Raw genomic sequence first — 20,823 nt, 5'->3', positions numbered from 1 at the left:
GTCAGTATGTCTGTGGCACCATAGTTCCCGAACGGATGAAGCGATTTCAATTTGTTTTTTTTTTGTATGAAATGTGACTTACGGGCCGTTAAAAAGTTCTGGGGGTTGAAAGATTGGAAGAAAAACCGAATGTCTGCAAATATACTCGAGCAGGGTCTCAAACGAAAATGCACTGAAAGAGAATATTGATGACTTGATTGAGAGTGTAATTAATAATTTCATGACCTTCGGGGGTTTTTTAAATTTTTCTATTTTAAGTTTTTCTCGTTTCAGCCTTCGGGCCTCATCAATCGATCCTTCAGCGCTTGCCCAACACCCCCGATGATGCCGATGCGGTCTCTTTCCTTCCTCATGGAGCTTTTGGCACTTACTCAAACAGAAAAAAAAATATATTAGGCAATATATACGAGTATATAGATTATAGACAATAATACAGTTTTCAGGCAGCGGCAACCCTAGCGGCCGCGCAGCCTGCCGCGGGGTGCGCTGCGTCGGCGCAAGGCATAAGACATAAGGCGCCCCCGCGCCGCGCGGCCTTCAGTCTCTGCAGCGACCCACGCGTGAGCACACGTAAGACGCCCACTCGTGCTCGGACCGCCGACCGTACGCGAACTGTTGACGCTACCTACCACTAGTGACTCGGACGCCCTTTCTCTCGCGCGACCCGTGCCGACCCGTGCTCGCTGAACCGCCGACCCGGAGTACCCGCGACGACCGCAACTGCAGCGGCCGACTCACCATCCGAAGGGTAAGCAGTTTCTATTGATGCCGATAGCGAATTCGCAGCGCGAGTTTCATGAAATCTTTGGTGACTTTCCAAATAGTTTCGCTCATACCGCATAAACGTTGTCGGTCCGCATTCGCGCGGCCCTTCCCTTGTCGTAAAGGTGAACAGCTTGGAGTTCCGACGTTGTGTCTTATTTGTAAATATCGACCGCGTATGTTGAAAACATTTTGTTATTATATACCTACCAGAGTTTTAAATATTCCATATCTATGTCGCAGTGAAAAGCGGCTGGCGATTCGACGCGAATGTTTGGTTCTTTTGTTCGCACGCTATTCACATACGACAGGTATGAAAATATACAAAACCATTAAGTATAACGTAGATGAACGTACAGCTCGCAAACGTTGGGTAATAATGAAAAGCGTCAATGCTTGAACGAAGCGCTGCTGAACGTTTTACGTCTCTGATAAGGCAATCTCGTAAATGTGTTCCTACCTCACCACAGTAAAATATAAGTGTTAACTACAATATTTATGTAACGGAAATTTTGGTCATATTAAAAAATATGTGACAAATAATAAAAATATTATTTTGCAATGGTAATCCATTCCACTAACATTTCTTAACAATTTAATAGTCATATTATTAATGGTGAATGTAATCCATACTTATAATATGAATGCGAAAGTCAGTTTGTTTGTATGTTTGTTACGGTCTAACCTCTGGTCCTATTTAAATATTATTTATTTTATATACATATAATTATATATGTATACATATAATTATACGCTTAATGGGAACTCCGGGCGTGGGGCTTAGTCTTTACGTATATTTATATTATGGATATAAAATAAATTAAATTGAAGTATTTGTAAGAAATTATAAATTAACCGTTTTTCACTTTATTAATATCAAAAAAACATTTTTTATATAATTTAGTTCATGTCTGTCTGTCTGTTTGTTCTGTATAATATTTGAAATTACTGATTTTGATTTCCTGGCTAATATACTTACGGCACTTTTATTTTGTTAAAAAATGGGGGTCTTTGAAAACAATATTTATGAAAATAATATACTAGTGAACGATTTACTCGACAATGGGAACTACGCGGGTGAAACCGCGGTACGTAAGCTAGTTTAAGAATAAAATGAGTTAAAACATCATATACTATTTAATTTAGTTTAAGTTTAAATAGCGTGACGTTGATGTTATAAAAATTAATTAATAAAGTAATAAATATTAAATAAGTGAAATTCCGTTATTAAGTAAATCTCGATTGGTTTATCAAAAAGTAAATTGTAATAACGCGGTTGATATCATATTGTTTAAATATATTTTACATTTAAACAATATGATATCAACCGCGTTGAATTCTTTTTTCTAATAACAAGCCTAAAATACAGGGTGCTTCTGAGTATTTCCCATAACTCTAGGGTTATATTCTCTAAGGAAAATTAACTAAAAATGTCAAGGAACATGTGTTTCTAAAATGAATATTTTCGGAGTAAAAAATATTTCTTTTGTAAATAGATCATATACCTATTGTGTCCCTTATATCGCATCCTTTCTGACTTAGCCAAACTTATTCATTAATAAATATCATGAAGAAGCTCACTAGTGACGCGCGGAGTACTAGTTGCAATATCTTGTCGATATCGACAGTCTTACCACTACGATTACTAAATTGGTAAAATTTTCAAAATTGGTTAAAAAATGACGAAGTTCTGGGGTAACTAACATAAAAAAAAACATACGCGTCGAATTCCGAACTTCTTAACGAAATTCTGCTTTCGAAATTCTTAACCGTTCAGAAATAGCGTACATCCCTCGAATGACACTACGAAGTGAATTCAGATCAAAACAATTTTAAAAATATTATGCCTAACTGCTTAATAGTAGATAGAGATAAATATTGTCTTCTAGTGTTACTTTACAATTTATTTGTGAAAAAAGCAAAATAAATGTAAAAGAACATCTGTTTCTTGCTAGATCTCAACTGTAGACTTTGCCAGTTTGTAGACCGGTAGAGGATTCTTTACAGTCACTGTTAAATTATCAAAAGCGCTGTGCTATAACTTACGTTAATCACGTAAAAAATTGGATTAGATTTATATTAAATTTTATCTAAAGTTAGATAAAGTTTGGCGCGTGATTTTTGAGTTTTAAAAAAGCCTTTCTGTAAAAGTAAAATCAATTAATTCCTAAGTACGTGTGAAATAAAGTAAGTTGTTTTCACAGTTTGTTCAGCATAATTCATCGAGGTTAAAACGTTAACTATTTGTCGTGGAATATTTTACACTGGGAGTAATTCGAAATATTTTTACGATACAAAATAATGGCTGGCAGTTCACATACGTACGTGCTTATTGATAACTTAGTGGCTTGATGATTGCGTTGTTTGACAACTACAGTATCTGAGTACTCAACGAATTAGTTCATCACTATCAGTGTATTTGTAAGATCCACTACAGGACCACCGGGCTAAGTCACTAACTTTGACGTATGCTAGTTGACATATACGAATTTGAGATTCTATGTAACAAATGTCATCCGGCGCCTACAGACAACCCGACATGGATATCATACAGTACGAGTAGATACGAGTAGATGACATTGATTTGATGTTTATTTTAATAGGTTGTTAATAAAGACCTAATTAGTGAATAGGCCAGCAGACCTCACTCTTTATAATAGAAAGGATGTAAATGTAGCTCAGACCCACCACGATGTTCTAAAGCGAATTGGCTAATTAGCGTCATAATGTTTCATTATGTAACGATCACTAACAGATAATAATGAGGCACGCGGTGTAATGCTAGAAAAAAAGAAAAAAACGTTTATTCTACAACTGTGCCATACACCACAATGCCTAAGCACTGTTGTAGCATCCAATGCTTCAACCACCCGAGCAAGGTCAGACCAAAACTTAAGTAGCAGAAAAATAAACCACACGCTGTCATTTTTGGCACAACCTTAAAAAAGGTACAGCCACGCAGCGACATAATACTATTATAAAAAATTAAAACAATAAATAAACTAAAGTTAATAGATTCGAAATAACAATAGAACTAACTTTAAAAATAAAATCATTTAACGAAATCAAGAAACAATAACGATTTCATAATAATTACATAATATTAAATAAAATTATGATTTAACTAGAAACGAGTATAATAATAACTTTAACAGGACTAAATAAAATGATTCTTTTTTATAATAATGATTGCTTATATATTGTATAAATAAGCAATCACATATATATCAATAAAATCTTAATAACATTTAATTAATTCTAGTAAATTAAAAAATAAAATAAATAAATAAAAATCAAGGGCAGTGTAGGGTTCCGTAGATAAAGTTAGCATTTTGATCCCATATGTAATGCATAAAACTACAGATAACGACTCTCCATGGAATAGGCGATAAAAAATTCATCCTCACTTTGCATGTAGGGAAGGAACCCCAAAAATAATTTTTTTCAAATTTTCTTTTTACCAATTTAGTCAATTAAAATCGGGTGAAATTGCAGTCAAGAGCTAACTTGCCTAATATTTTAAAGAGGAAACATTTGTTTGTTTGCATTTAATAGTTTCTGAAAACTGATTTGAAAAATTATTTCACTGTTGGATAGCTACACTATCCCGGGGCGCTATAGGCTATATTTCTATCCCCGTATTCCTACGGAACGGGAACGCGTGTGAAACCGCATGGCGTCTTCTAGTTATTAAATATAAAAAAAATAAAAAGAAATGTTTAAGAGTTTTCAAGAAGAATAAGAACATGAAACATATTCCTTCCTTTTCAAGTCGGTTCTAAAGGACGGTGTTTACAACGCGGACTGTTATTTGTAGTGATCGTTACAGCTTCACGGTATTTTGACTTTATACTCAGATGATGTCATCGGAGCATTAATTGTTATTGTTATTTAGTCTTAAGCCACTAAGTTATTTACAATTTAAGTGCCTCCGAAATTAATTAAAGACAACTCCACCTTGAGATCTTCGCTCCTACTTGCTTGATAATAGCTTCATAAAACAAAAATAAAAAAAATCTTAGTACTACACTGCCAATTTTTAGCCGACTTCAAAAAGAAGGAGGTTCTCAAGTTGACCGGTATGTTTTTTATGTATGTACATCGTTTATCAATTGAAGAGTAGTACAAATTTCTGGAATTGTAATTTATTATTGTTTGAAAATACTTATTTTGTTTGATAGAGTAATCCTCCCAGATTATAATAATAATAATAATAAAGCCTTTTATTTTCCTTATACTCTAGTGTTACAAAAGTTTTTTTTTAAATCTAGTGTTAGTACATTTAATGTTTACATTATTTAGTTTGTTAGTTTTAGATATACATTGTTTTATTTATTTATTTTTCTTTGTAGTATTAGATTTACTTCTTTTAAAATTATAAGGATCCCTCATAGGGTATAGGCCTCCCCCAATTCCTTCCACTTATTTCTGTCCTTTGCCATGAACCTCCACTGTTTTCCAGCTATATGTATAAGGTCGTCACACCAACGGGATTTTGGACGCCCTACACTTCGTTTTCCTCCTGGACCTGGCCATATGGTTGTGGAATGAGTCCATCGTTGATCTGTTGATCTAGCGATGTGGCCAGCCCATCTCCATTTTAGCTTTTGTGCTCTATGTAACGCATCAGTTAGTTTTGTTCTCTTTCTTATTTCCTTGTTATTCACTTTATGGAGCCTGCGTAGATTTAATAAACTCCTCTCCATCGCTCTTTGACATATGGTTATTTTGTTTTTAATTTTATTCGTATAAACCCATGTTTGGCTGCCATAAGTTAACGTAGGGAGTATACACGTATCCATGACAGTTCTTTTAATATCTAGACTATATTTTCCTTTCATAATTTCTTTTAGTGACCAATATTTGTTCCAGCTTAGAGTTATTCTTCTGTCCACTTCGTCTTCGGTGTTGGAATCACTGAATGAAACTTGTTTGCCCAGGTATATGTACGAATTTACGTACTCGATTTCGGTTTCGTTCAAATCTATTTGCTTAGGAATACTGTTTGTCATAATTTTTGTTTTTGTTATGTTCATTTCTAGACCTACTTTTTTACTTTCGGCGTCAAGGGATTTTATCATTTTTTCCAGTGTATTACTGTTCTCAGCGAAAAGAGCAATGTCATCCGCAAACCTTAGGTGGCTTAGGTGTTTGTTCGTGATAATTAAACCTTTATCTGTCCAATTCAATTTCTTAAAAATGCTTTCCAGTACTGCGATGAACAGTTTTGGAGATAATGGATCTCCCTGCCTGACTCCTCTACCTAGCTTTATTATGTCTCCTCTATTTTCTAGCTTTATTTTACTTACGCTATTGTTATATATAGTCTTGAGAATTTTGATGTACGTTTTCTGGATATTGCATTCCATTAGTGCTTTCCAGATGGAATCATGAAATATGCTATCGAATGCTTTAGTATAATCGATAAATGCAATATATAGGGTTCTGTTATATTCTTTGTATTTTTCAATAATTTGCTCCATCGTATGTATGTGGTCTATTGTGCTAAAACCGGCGCGGAATCCAGCTTGTTCTTTTGGTTGGAAGTTATCAATTTCCGGCCCTATTCTATCTACGAGAATGCTAGTAAATAGTTTGTATATGCAAGAAAGAAGACTAATTGGTCTATAATTTGAAATATCTAGAGGGTCGCCTTTTTTATACAGAAGTGTAATATCTGAAGTTAGCCATTGCTTCGGTACAACTCCAGTGTTTAAAACCATATTGAATAGGTCTGCTAAGGGGGCCACCAACTGATGAGCTCCAATTATTAATAGTTCGTTAGGTATGTTATCGGGTCCAGTGCTTTTTTCGGTTTTCAGATTTTTTATGCATTTTAGGATCTCTATTTCGTCAATTGGCTTTAAATCATTTATTGATAATGTACCTTCAAAATCTCCTAAATCTAGGCTTTGTGTATTTGTTTGACCCTTATATAACTGTCTATAGAATTCAGTGGCGCATTCTATTAACTCTTTTCTTGACTTAGTTTTTCTAGTCCCTTTTTTAAAGGTCTGTATCCAGTCTTTATGCGTATTCAATTCTTTGAAAGCCTTTTTACTACTCCTGTACTGAGTTATATTTTTTATTATTATTGATTTTCTATGTTGTTCGTAGTCGTTTTTAATGGCTTTGTTTGTCTATTTGAATAGATCACTTAGATCTCGTCTCATGTCTCTGTTTCTATGTTCTTTTCGTATAAGTTCTGCGCGTTGTTTTATAAGAGTTTTCGTTTCACCACTGAAAATGTCTTGTTTATTTTTTCTCTGTTGAATGTTACTACTTGAGCTAGTTTTAATTGTGGATTCTAGTTTGTCATAGTAGGTTTGGACTGTTTCACTTGTTCTTGGATAGATAGCTAATTGTTTAAGGTTATCTTTTAAATTATTGACATATGTTTGTATTTCCGATTCCCATTTGGGAATGTATATAGAAGTTTTGTAAGATTTTCTGCTTTTTTTAAAGTTTTTTAATATTAGTGTGGCTCTTACAAGGCGATGGTCGGAAGGGAAATTAAATTTATTAAGGACTTCAATATTCGTAATGTATCTCAGACAGTTAGTTAATATGAAATCTATTTCGTTTTTAGTTTTTCGGTCCGGTGAGATCCATGTCCATCTTTTATTCGGCTTTTTCTTGAAGTATGTATTCACAATCGATAGCTTATGTCCGAATGCATATGATATTAAGATATTTCCTCTTTCATTTCTTTTTCCATACCCGTATCTGCCCATAATTAGCTTCTCGTTTTGTTTTGGTTGTCCAATTTTGGCATTGAAGTCGCCTATCACAAGAACATTTTTGTCTGTATATTCATACGCTTTTTCTAAAGTATCGTAGAAGTGGATTAATTCGTCTTCTGTACTACTTTCTGTCGGGGCATATACTTGTATAATAGAGATATCGAAGTTATCTATTTTTAATTGTAAAAGCGCTACTCTATCAGAAAACCCAGTGAAATCTACTATATTATTTTTGTATTTCTTTTTTACCATGAATCCAACTCCACGTGATCCTTGTTTCTCTCCTTTATAGAGAAAGATGTAGTCTGAATATTCTTCTATTTTACAACCCTCTCGTCTAATTTCAGCAAGACCTAAAATATCGAAGTTAATATTTTTCAAGGCATGATTTATTTCTATAAGTCTTTCAGGAGAAGCGAGAGATCTCGCATTATATGTACAAATTTCAAGTTTTGATTTGTATGTTGTATGTAGTTTATGTGTTGTAACTGGGGGGTTTTGGTCATACTCCTCCACGCTGACCATTCGTGTTGGAGGAGAGAGAGGGTCGGTAGACAATGATTGCTATTTGTTTGTGCCACTACAACTGGCTGTGGCCGAGTCTGCAGTTGAAAATTTTTCTTTTCGAGTAGAAGTTTGTCCATGTTTGTTATTCCAGTAGGATGTTAGGGTGTTCTTCTTCTGTATTTGTGTTGACTCTTTGTTATAAATCCCATGTCGAGTGTATTTTTCTGGCGGAGATCCTGAATGGTTCCTTTTGTTGGCTCTGTTTGTAGCTTCTTTTGGTGGAATAATAATTAGTTTGTCATATTTTATGAATACTTTTTTCCCTTTTTCCCTCTCTTCTTTAGCTTTGTTTTGGAGTTCCCGTCTCTTTGCCAGGATATTGGGCGGAAAGTCTTCTTTAATATAGCAGTTTTGAGTTTCTAATGATTTTTTGTTTCGTAAAATCTCGATCTTTCTTTTTAATGTAGAAAATGTTACAATAACTGGTCTTATTTTTTCGCTTTTTTTGCCTATTCTTCTTAAGGACTGTATATCCAAATCTGTACAGCTTATTTTCATAACATCATTAAAAAGGTCAAGAATAATCTTGTTTAGTTCATCGTAGTTTCGCTCTTTTTCTTGCACACCGAAAATAACGATGTTCCTTTCTCTGACTCGTTTTTCAAGTAGGTCTAGTCGTTGCTCCTGTGAACTAACAGTATCTTCTAAGCTTTGCAGCTTGCTTTGTACATGGTCGAATGTCTCGTTAATTTTGTTTAACAAGTTGATTTCGCTATTTCGAACACTTTCTTTAGTTTCATTCAGATCTTCTTGAATCTTTTTTAAAAGTTGTAATATGTTATCCATTATTATATAAAAAACCGAAGAAATAAATTAAAAACAGAAAAACAATTTCTCAGACCGGGGTTTGAACCGTGGGACTCGAATGCGGGAGTCAAGAGTAGTTCCAATTACGCCACCAGTCAACTTAATAGATATGGTGAATTTTGTTATCGATATCGTCGCTATTGTTATACTTGACGTTTACTTGACGTGCATTTAATTTTTGACCCTCTATTCACTTCACTTGAGGTAGTTATGTATCATATGTTTTCAATTTTGTGATTTCGCTTTGTGTTAATGTTTAATAACACTATTAACACAGGAACACAGTGTCCAATAATTTTATTTTTGCAAATGACATCAAATTATTCGAGCACAAGGAGTTTGTTTACTGTATTTTCAAACGGTTGGCGAGTAAACAGTGTCTGTGTTTATGCACTTTTTTCACTCTTTTATCCGTCGAATGTTGCTAATAACACTTTCACTAGCGTATTGTCCACTATTCTATACGTATATCATGAAAAGAACCGTAAACTTGCACATTTATAATTTTTAAATACACTTTTAATAAGGAACATATGTTACTGTTAACGCACTGCAGCGCCCTCCCAGATTAGTCCCATTTAATTTTTATTAAAATTTGTTCAGTAATTTTGTGTTAAAATGAAAATAACGAAGTTGACCTTACTGTGGCGCTTTCGTTCGATATGCCAAAACACACTAAAAACAGAAAAATTAATACTTTATAACAAAAAAATTCAACCGACTTCAATCCACAAAAATATTAAAAAGCGAAAATTAACATCGTATGTGCTTCTGATCACTTTGAAGGCAGTGCCAACATAGTGATGTATTAATTAAAGTCGTTTAAATTATAAAGTTTTAGGATTTTCAGACGGTTCTATCTTGTGGTTCTTTTAGAAGCGGTTTTAATTAATACGCCACTGGCTTGGCACCTCCTTAAAAGTGATCAGAAGGTAGCACATACGATGTTATTTTTCGATTTTTAGTATATTTTTGTAGTTTGAAGTCGGTTAAATATTTTTGTTAAAAAGTTTTTATCGATATACGATAACTTACTTGCCCCTCATCAGATCTTAAAATTACCAGGGTTTGATATTATGGATATATGATTGTGTTATTTTAGCTTTTAAAAAATGATTTTTTTTTAAGTCTTGTACCTAATGTACAACTATTTGTACCTACTTAAATTAAACTGTTAGGATAATAACTAGTAACCAGTACTACGAGTAGGTACATTGACAATATATTTTCGAAGCCTCAATTATTTTATTGCTTTCGTATTTTTATTGTCATAATTTCATATTTAATTTGATTTTGACGGCCTCCGTGGCGCAGTGGTATGCGCGGTGGATTTACAAGACGGAGGTCCTGGGTTCGATCCCCGGCTGGGCAGATTGAGATTTTCTTAATTTGTCCAGGTCTGGCTGGTGGGAGGCTTCGGCCGTGGCTAGTTACCACCCTACCGACAAAGACGTATCGCCAAGCGATTTAGCGTTTCGGTACGAAACCGAAAGGGGTGTGGATTTTCATCCTCCTCCTAACAAGACTGCATCATCACTTACCATCAGGTGAGATTGTAGTCAAGGGCTAACTTGTAAAAAATAAAAAAAAAAATTAAATTATTAAAATGAAACATTGTTGCTCTTTCGGCGTTAATTTATTTCAACGACAACTTTTATTTTTTCCAAATAGCAAAAGCTTAAATGTCTTAATTTTATAGCCTTATAAGTAATAATGTTAGTGTTGTATTATTACAATGAAAGCCCTAAAGTTGGTAGGTAACCTAGCGTTTTGTGGGTACAATATTGAAACTACATTCAAAAGTCACAGAATGACTGTCTAGATTTGCTTCTCATGTTTTTATAATCATATCAGGTACGTATTTTGTTTAAGCTATGTAGTGTTTAACTACAATACGAATTCCCTTTCTCCTTCAAGTGAACAAAAGCTGTACTAACTAGGAATGCCATTAAGGTATTAGGTATTTGTACATAACGGATTTAAGTCTGGTCAATACACCGTGTAGGTATAACAGAGGTTTATTTACTCGTCATATGTCTTATACATGTTGTTAAATTAAATGAAAACTTAAAACAATATTTAAAATAAATCGATTAAGAAACAGATACCTGCTCGTACTTTACAAGTGTTGTAGGTTAGCAATTTATTTAAACAGCTTGTGCAATACACAATTTGTAACCAACGAGCTAACGACATATAGATCTTACAGTTTTCTTTCTGAAAATGAATAAGCAATGTTTTGCGAGTGAGATGTGGTGTTCGAAGAGTTTACACTGGTGCTCCCACTTTGCAGTTATATTTTACAAAACATTATTAGACATTTGTTAGTCAATATTCTGATAAAAAAATAAATAGAAGTAATCTAGTAGTAAAAATGCTTTCATGTAATGAACTAGTAGGTATTAAGCTTTCTACCAGACAATGTTAATAAAAGAATAAAGTACCTATATAAAATTATTAAATGAATAGTTTATAAAATTCAGGAACTTATAATTTTTTTTAATTTATATAGGAAATCATGAGAAATCATATCAATCGTCAGACACGGTAACCCTTAAAGTTTGATCTTGCTTTGAAGGGATGTACTTGAGCCATTATAAAATACTAGCGCACGCCCGCGACGTCGTCCGCGTGGAATTCAGTTTTTTACAAATCCCGCGGGAACCATGGATTTTTCCGGGATGAAAAGTAGCCTATGTGTTAATCCAGAGTAAAATCTATTTCTATTCCAAATTTCAGCCAACTTTCGCCTTTATAATATTAGTGTGATAAGTCCACTGGGCTATCACGATTTGGGTGTTAGGCTTATTTTCGTTACGGAATTACTTGATTAGGTCGCCGCACTCGAAGCCCGCGATAAAAGCTATGCAATAGCTTAAAAATGTTTATTTGTGTTTTAATATCTTGAAAATTACTGTAAGCACATGGACCAACACTTAAATTTTCGTTATTTGTAATGAAAATCTTGGCATTAGTACTGGGAATGTAGCCATGAGGCACTTCGATTCACACACTATGAACGTTAACAATTCGAAAATTAAAAAAAAAAACGTGTGGGATTGAGAGATCCGATCGGCCACGTGACCAGTCTATAACGAGTGTCATGCTCATATTTTTTATAATTTTCGAACCGTTTGCAATTTCTACGTAGGGTGTAAGGGAAGGAACATAATACACAATTATATTCTGATTATCACAAACCAGCTAAGTAATTAGTTTACAAGTGTACTTTTAAGTTTTAATGTATTTAAATTCATGGTAATTGACTGATTGTAATGACTTTACAGTTAATTGATATGCAAATTCGTTTTTCCTTACAATTTTGACACTATTTAATTATTATTCAGTGTTTTTTTTATCATCGACGAAGATACAAAGAGAAAAAGACATTGTCGACAAGTAGCGACCGATTCAAAAATATCGCTCTCTCTTTTATTGCGATGGGACGACAAATAATTATATGTGACCTATAGTAATAAAGTGTTCTTCAAAAAAAAATATTTTTTTTAAAGTCTGTGATTTCAAGATAAATTTGTTATCTCAAGTGCATATTACTTACTCGATACTAAAACATAATCAAGCTTTTTTAAACTTTTTTGTCTTTCTATCTTTTTGTCCGGAATAATCTATGGAACGGCTGAATCGATTTAAACGGAATTTTCGTTGGTGGATAGAGAAGGTTATTGAGCAACACATTATAAGCTATTTCTATCCCGTAAAATCCATAGTTCTCGCGTAATTTATGAAATACTGATCTTCTTGCTAACGATTCGTGGGCGTCCGCTAGATATCAATAAAACGATGTTTAGTTTATTTTTATAATATGTAGAATAATGTTTTGAATATCTAATCAAACTGATTGTCTTCATAATGACTACTTATCTTACCTAATACAGCTACTCATTACTTTGAACAAAGAGAAATAAAACTTGTGTTTATAAAACAGAAAACCGCAAAATGTTGTCAAATATAGGCAACGTCACACGACCGCAACAAGTTTTTTGTTTACTTCACCCGTGGTTCGGACGACCAGTGGATTGGATCATCAGTGGCTTGGATCACCAGTGGTTTTGTTCACGAGGTCCGGCTATGAAACATTGAGCTGTTCTTACAAGAAGGTATCAGTAAGCTCGGAGTTTTGCATCAGGTTTTTTTTAATATTTGTAATTTTAACCGTTTATGCAGTGTATGCAACCGATGCGATTTAAAGACCAATTGGAATTACATCGCACTGAAGTTCACAAAAATGTCTGTCGTTTTTTGAGGAGGACGAGGTAAACTCACACATCAAAACACCAATACTATAACCTGTGTCCTTACACACACAACTATAAATTTTAAATCGTAATACACACTCGTGTAATTTTAACACAAAACATCGATTTTATAGATGCAGTTTGTATGAACACGTTTGATCATGATCAAAGTTTTTTTTTCGTTTCATTAATTTTTTTTTATTTTTATAAATGGACTATTCAACACAACAATATTTTTTATTCGAACCACTAGGTTCTAAGATTAGCACGTTTAAAACACAAATGAACAAACTCTGTAGCTTTATAATAATAGTAACTGAATATTTAAATTTTAGTATTGGACTTCTAAAACGATTACTTATAGATTTAATGACTATATTATATTTATAACATAGTTTACAAGTTTAATGATAGAATTAAAACAAAAACTTGCTTTTTTAGTACATGGGCTACCGTGCCACGCGCAATCACTAAGTATAAATTATGTTTAGTTATTCTACATTTAAGAAAAACGTGTAAAATCTTACGGTTCTGGGTTTTCTAGTTGAATATTAATTAATTTATTTTAATCTTTAAGTGTGTATAGGGAAAATAAAAAAATATCAATAAGCAATTGCGCGTAGTTTGAAATAAGTAATCCGGACTAAACTAGTGTGAACTGGTAAGTAGGCTGTTAAAGTATCTACAGATATGCCAACTTGTAGTGTAAGTCTGTCATAATAAAATATAGTTTTTGGCTAGCTGAGAGCCTAAAGTCGGCTAAAATCTGGACTTTCCGCTTGAACAATTTCTGTCTTTTCTCATCTAGGTGGAAAAATAAACTCATTGCACTGCATTATATATACTAGTAATTAATGGATAAAATGCAAACGGTAAAAAAATATTAAAAATACCAAAACAATAATAAACTAACTTAACTTTGTGTGCATGCGTTTGGTTTTGGTCCAGGTCTGTCTGGTGGGAGACTTCGGCTGTGGCTAGATACCACCCTACCGGCAAAGACGTACTGCGAAGCGAATTAGCGTTCCTGTAGTGTAGAAACCGAAAGGGGTGTGAATTTTCATCCTCCTCATAACAAGTTAGCCCGCTTCCATCTTAGATTCCATTTTTCACTTACCGCTTAGGTGAGATTGTAGTCAAGCTACATACTCCAACTTGAACCGGAGTCCAAGTTGGAGTATGTTGCGGTTCACAATCTCGCCAGATAGATTATAATCTAACGGCATTTACAATTTTACGGTGTCATATATAAATAATAGCAGACGCCCCATGCTGTCACCCGCCTAGTTTTTGTTCTTGTGGCTTTCAATTGGTAAGATAATTTACAAAATCGGTTCTATTATAGCTTGGCAACTTTGTTCGTAACACTCCCGATGTTGCGCGCGGGGCGGTGGGAGTGTAGCGATGAATGAAAAACCCACTACTGATGCACGTCCCTGCACGCACGATTGCACACCCGCGCAGTCTTTCCGCCCGTCGCCCGCATATCATGGGAGTGTTATCAACGAACTTGCTAGAGATTACCCATATAAACTTACAAACTTTACCTCTTTATCAACATTAGTAAAGATTATACTTATTTCCTAACATCATTGTCTGACTCTTTTAAGCAAGGTCATGTCATTAAAAATTGCATATTAATTGGTTAATTTATATTGACGTCACGTTTGCGTAGTGATGATGAATTCAAAGTTTTATTAACCGTGAAATTAACAGCAAATATGAGCGAGACATCTAAACTTCAAAACTGCAAGCTTAAGATATCGTCAAGTTCCATTATAAATATTTACTATATAATTACTAATTGATACAAAGATAATTATTGATACGAGAACTGGGGTGCGCCGTGCGATCTCGTCGATAAAATATTCGCCTATAATAAGTCTTATTCGAATTTTATTATTTCTATGCAATGCCTAAATTCAAATCAACGAAGTTTTTATGGAAACCAACGATGTCACAGCGCTGTAAATTTACAGAAAGCGGGTGCTGTATAGCAGAAGATCAGTATTGGAAACGATCTTTACACATCTGTTTATTTGTTTAATCCAGTCCTTACAGTAGTATCGCTGTAAAATATAGTAACTTCCCCATAAGTGGTCTGCTCCTATTGATTGTAGCGTGATGAAAAGTATACTATAACCTGCCCAGGAGTATGAAGAATATTTATTGTACCAAGTTTCATTAAAATCCGTCGAGTAGTTTTTGTTTCTATAACGAATATACAGGCAGACAAAAATTTTATTGATTTCATTTTTGGCATCAGTATCGATCGTTAATCACCGCACGATAGTTATTTTGGAAATATATTTTATTTACAGAATTAACCTCTCTACAGATTTATTATAAGTATAGATAAAGCATAAATATCAAGTTTAGTACGTTATACAATATATTGCGAGTAGGTTGCCTAAAAATTTCCCGGCCAAACTATTGTTGATCACTATAATATTAACTATCATTAATGATAGATAAGACCGCCTTTATACATACTTATTTACTATATTTTCATCTATTTTCTTTGTTATAAAAATAAATATATAAATAAATGCTATTTAAAGTAAAATAAAAAATATTGTCGGGATTATTACTGAGTGATTCATACTCACTATACATAATGGATTTTATTGTATCGAGCACTTATACCGCTCAACTGTTATACGTATTACAATGGCTTACATGAAATTTTCAATGGTCCGATAATGATTTTGTGGTGCGTTTTTCATACGTAACATACGGGTGTGTGTTTGTTTATGCGTTATATTTTGTGTGTGTTATTTACTTATTTGTGTAGTTGGGTGCTTAACTTTTTATCTGTGTGTGTTATGACCGTGATATTAGAGCTGTTTGGCGGCTGATTCTTGTTCGAGTGGATGTAGGAAGATTGTCGGTACGTCTATGGATACTTTATAAATGGAAGCAATGTACGAAGGTATACTGGTTGCATAACTATATTGTATTATTATGAACCGTGTTCGTATTATGCGACATTTTTAAACGATGATTTAATAGGTCATTAATTATTATTTTTTATTTTATATAATTTTCCATTCCATTTCCAACGTGAGGAATGTTAGCTAAGAGTAATAAAAACATCATTAATTATAAAATTGAAACGCCTATCTTATACCATAGATAAAAATAAATAATAAAATAAAAAAAAAATCAATATTTTTTTTATAGATAAAAAAACTAAAATAAATAACAGTGCCAAATTTTAGAATATACTACAGATACATATCTTAGTAGTAGTTCTACTTACACTAAAAACTGATTATGTGATTCCGATAGGTTTATTGGCTATTAAACTAATTAATAGTAGAAAACTACAGCTATTTTAAATTAATTCTTAATGGATTAAAATCCATGTTAACATTATTAGAAATTACCAAGTTAATCTAGTGTTAACTTGTATGTTATTCATTAACGTGTTAACATTGTTGGTAATCTCCAATAATGTTAACACGCCGGTTTCACCCCCGTATCCCGTTCCTGTGAGATTAATAATAATAATAATAATAGCCTTTATTCCAATAACCAAATTACAAAAATACAAATTACAAATACATAATAATACAAATTACAATACAAATGATACAAATATGTCAATATTCAATAAACAAATGTCAATATAAAATCAAATTATTATTAACGTCAATTTAGTAATACTCGTATCCTGTGAGATTAGGGAGATAAAATATAGTCTAATAACGTGGCATTGTAATGGTAAAAGAATTATCATTATCGGTCCACAGATTACCCCCTACAATATCACAAACTTTACCTGTATATAATATTAGTTCAAACACCGCAAATTACTGTACTGCCTCATGTAATCCGTGTTGGCAAGTACCTAAATTTTCATTTTCAATCAATTTTTTATTGATTTGCTTTATACTATAAAAAATGTTATCGACTTATTAAGAAATAATGAAATACATTTTTTTGTTAAAAACGGTAGTGAAGTAGAACTGATTCCTTAAGTATTTGTCGTGGTACATTGATATAGAATAGCTCTTTCGCTCGACAGTGATGCGAGATTTATCTAGACTTATCCAGACAAATATTGGGTAAAAAGGAAAATTTATGGTATTATAACCAATGAATGTACCTACTGAACCATTTTGAAAATTCGTACGTTATTTGTAAGTATCATAAGCTGTATTTTATCCCCGTATTTTCACGGGAGTGTCTTTTATATAGATTAAGAGCCTACGTAGCTTGTTGTCTATTTTCTTGAACAACTTGGAAACTATTTATTTCAAAATTACATAAAGAATATATTTGCAATCCTTTTACGAATCCTCGTTTGTTTGGTGTGACACATGACGCAGTTTAAAAAAGTTTTTTTTTTAAATTTCCATCTTACCCCCTATAAGTGGTCCCCGTATTCAAATTTTACATATTCACGATACATCCTGTACTTGGGCCATAAACCTTGATATGTGTACCAAATGACAACTGGATTGGTTAAGTACATTCGGAGAAAACAGACATACATTAAAATGTGCGCGAGTGAACCCGCGGAACCCTAAAAATCTGCGACAAAATTCCACGTAACTGAAAAACCCATATCATCACCAAGGAGCCGGTCTCAACTTGTCTGTTATTTGTAACTGAGCATTCCTAACACGACTTTCGCTTCATTCTCGCAATGTTGTTATTACATAGTAACGGAACGATGACCTCTGTTGGAGCATTTAGAGTCCTTGCACAGCTGAGGTTATGTCAGCTGCCACTGTCGTACCTAGAGTGACGTTAAAAATACACGAGGCTAGTGGGTACATATCCCCACATATAGCAATTAAAAAAGTATACTAGAAAGCTAGAAAAAATAAATTGTGGAAAGATAAAGTTTGTGGTATTGTAGGGGTAATCTATGGATCTACTGAACCGATTTTGAAAATTCTTTTACCACTAGAAAGCCACGTTATTTGTGAGTGTCATAAGGTATATTTTAACCCCGTATTCTTACGGGAATAAAACCACGGAGCGTCGGCTATTCTGTAATAGAAATCAAGGAACTTTCAGACTGGGGACGGAACGGTAGACAATAAATGTATCAATTGAATTTAATACTCCTTCAAATAAGGCGGCTCAAAACCGTATTGTTTGTCAGTCCTTAAAAAAGGCCTATGTTTAGCAGTGGACATTTATCGGCTGATAATAATGATGATGATGACTTATGCAATTTAAGGTAATGCTTATTACGCTTGTTACGTCGCCATCAGAGCTTCATTAGATCAGCAGTTGGAAGTCGACTGCACGACATAGGTCTTTTTCCAAACAGCACGCTCACCATTTGTCTCCACTGCTTCTTCAGCGTTTCGACATGGTGAGCTGCGAGTATGCAAGTAACTTTGTTCTTTTGCGGATTTTCTCATATCTGATTCGATCATGAAATGTCAAACTTAGTTCTCTAAACATCGCTTGTGTGTGACTTTGAGCTTTAGTTTGAGGCCTATACCTATGGGCATGAAAGCGCAGTTTTTCAAGAGGCATAGAAATATGTAAGTACGTGAACGATGGATGCTTTACTGCTAATAGACAATCGCGGTAGTTTTCTTGTCACTGTGCTTAGGTATGCAGAAGTCATCTTCGATGCTCTTCGCTACCTCAGCATGTGTGCGCCGGCCCTTACTTTCGTGCGTTGCAAAAGAAAAAGGCAAACCAACATTAACAGTGCAAGTTTTAATACTTACGTATCACTAATATACGAGTAACCAGTTAGGTACTCGTATATGACTAATTACGAGTAATATGATTTTTGATTGATTTTTATGAATTGAAATTGTATTACGAGTACTTCGGTTAGTCTGAACCATTATTAATGAGATTTTTGTTATATTCTTTACAAGTTAGCCCTTGACTACAATCTCACATGATGGTAAGTGAAGTCTAAGATGGAAGCGGGCGAACTTGTTAGGAGTAGGATGAAAATCCACACCTTCGGTTTCTATACGACATCGTACCGGAACGATAATTCGCTTGGCGGTTTTTGCCGGTAGGTTGGTAACTAGCCACGGCCAAAATTCTCCCACCAGTCAGACCTGGACCAATTAAGAAAACCTCAATTGGTGCAGCCGGGAATTGCACCCAGGGCCACCGTCTAGTAAGTCCACCGCGCATACCACTGCGCCACAGAAGCCGTCAAAACAATATAACAAAGTAATATAGAGGTTAGGCCCACCACATATTTTCAATATGTGTTGGCGGACTTATCAAAAGATTTTCATGTCAATATAAATCTTAGCGGAGTTGAACGGACCGGTATTTGAAACGGATTCAGTGATAAGCGAAACCGGTTCGCTGGTTTGACGGACTAGTCAAAGAGGTAGTGCGAGTAGTATAATAGAAAGAATACAACATTAATTATATACGATTAAAGGGATCATCTGCCGGCGGTTCGACAACGTTTTGTTTGGAAGTCAAGAGGCCTACGTCTAGCAGTGGACGTGCTGATTTTCGGAGGAAGACCAAATAACACTGGCTGAATATCGGGATCTCGTAATCCATAGACTGATATTGAAAAATGCGCACTGCTATGCTATCGTAGTATGTCTCGACTAGGTTCTACGATATACGTCAGGAATGGCAAAATACACAAAGTAACACTACCTACCCTCTAACTACAATATTGATCAAGTATAGCACTGATCTACACTATCTAAACCAGGATTAAGTATCATAGGGCAGATAGTCAAGCACGAGCGGAATTACGGTCTGGCAACCGCTAGTAGCAGGGTTAAAGGATCCTTTTACAACATGCAAGCGCTCCCCTTCCCCGCTCGTGTTGGCTTCCAGCTAAGTAACTTACAATACCATGGCTTGACTATACGAATAACAGACACAATCAATTCACTTACTCACTGCTAAACTGATTAGATCCAGCTAAAGCGTTCAACTGAATAAACTTGAGATCTACCGCTTGCTCTCTCCTACGCTCAGATCGTCAACTGACAGATGTCCACAAACAAACAACTGACAGATAAACGACACGTACTTTGACGTTTCTAACAGATATCGCTATCAAATTAGTTCAAAAAGGTCTAAGGGATGAGGATCAAACCCAAAAAGTTTGGATTCTCATTCGTTTACTTATTGGAAGTATATATATCGAGCATTTTATTTATTAGGTGATTATGAATATCACTCAAGTTAGTCACTTATTCATTCTAAAAAGATCACTGTCTCTTCAACTGTTCATAAGTTTAGATTTGGCAACGTGAATGCACTTGATACAACCAGACTGGTATTCAAGGCTTTGAATACCAACCAATTATGTACCTACAGAATAACTTGAGCCATTCCAAACATTACGAAATGAAACAACTAAACAGATTCGAGATCTTTGCAACACTTGCAAACGGTTTTAAGTTGAATTTTAATGGAAAATACAAAAACATTTTCCGCAGCAAATATCTATTTTGGCTCTTTTTTAAGCTCAGTTATTAATTGTTTTGTAGATCAGATTTATAAACCTCTATTATGCAGGCTAAATATATATTTTTCAACCGACGATTTGCCCGTGTGGTGTTGATTTTAGTTGTTACAGAAAAAAACACATAAAAGACAAAAACAATGTCTGTGACAATAATCTTTGCGTTGAATTTATGGATCACAGGCTTGGCAGCGATTTCAAAGTTAGAAAATATTATAATTACCTTATTTTTACCTATTTGGTTTCG

The 20,823-nt window shown here is 34.2% G+C and overlaps 2 protein-coding genes across 4 annotated transcripts in view; one reads left to right on the top strand and one right to left on the bottom strand.

Annotated features, from left to right (window-relative positions):
- The first annotated feature begins 528 nt into the window (after nucleotides 1–528).
- Nucleotides 529–20,823, top strand: part of LOC112048039 (UNC93-like protein) — a 134,903-nt gene continuing 114,608 nt past the window's right edge. For all 3 annotated transcript variants that reach the window (XM_024085389.2, XM_024085390.2, XM_052890765.1), the window contains exon 1: nucleotides 529–748. The gene's annotated coding sequence lies outside the window, so the exon portion shown is untranslated. The remainder of the gene's footprint in view (nucleotides 749–20,823) is intronic.
- On the bottom strand, nucleotides 8,070–8,858 carry LOC128199747 (uncharacterized). Its single transcript, XM_052890827.1, has one exon. The coding sequence runs from the start codon at nucleotides 8,856–8,858 to the stop codon at nucleotides 8,070–8,072; it is 789 nt and encodes a 262-aa protein (XP_052746787.1).

The sequence above is a fragment of the Bicyclus anynana genome, chromosome Z (assembly GCF_947172395.1).
Source record: "Bicyclus anynana chromosome Z, ilBicAnyn1.1, whole genome shotgun sequence".
NCBI lineage: Eukaryota > Metazoa > Arthropoda > Insecta > Lepidoptera > Nymphalidae > Bicyclus > Bicyclus anynana.
Note: the sequence above shows the minus strand (reverse complement) of the source record. Positions and strands in the feature narration are given on the sequence as shown.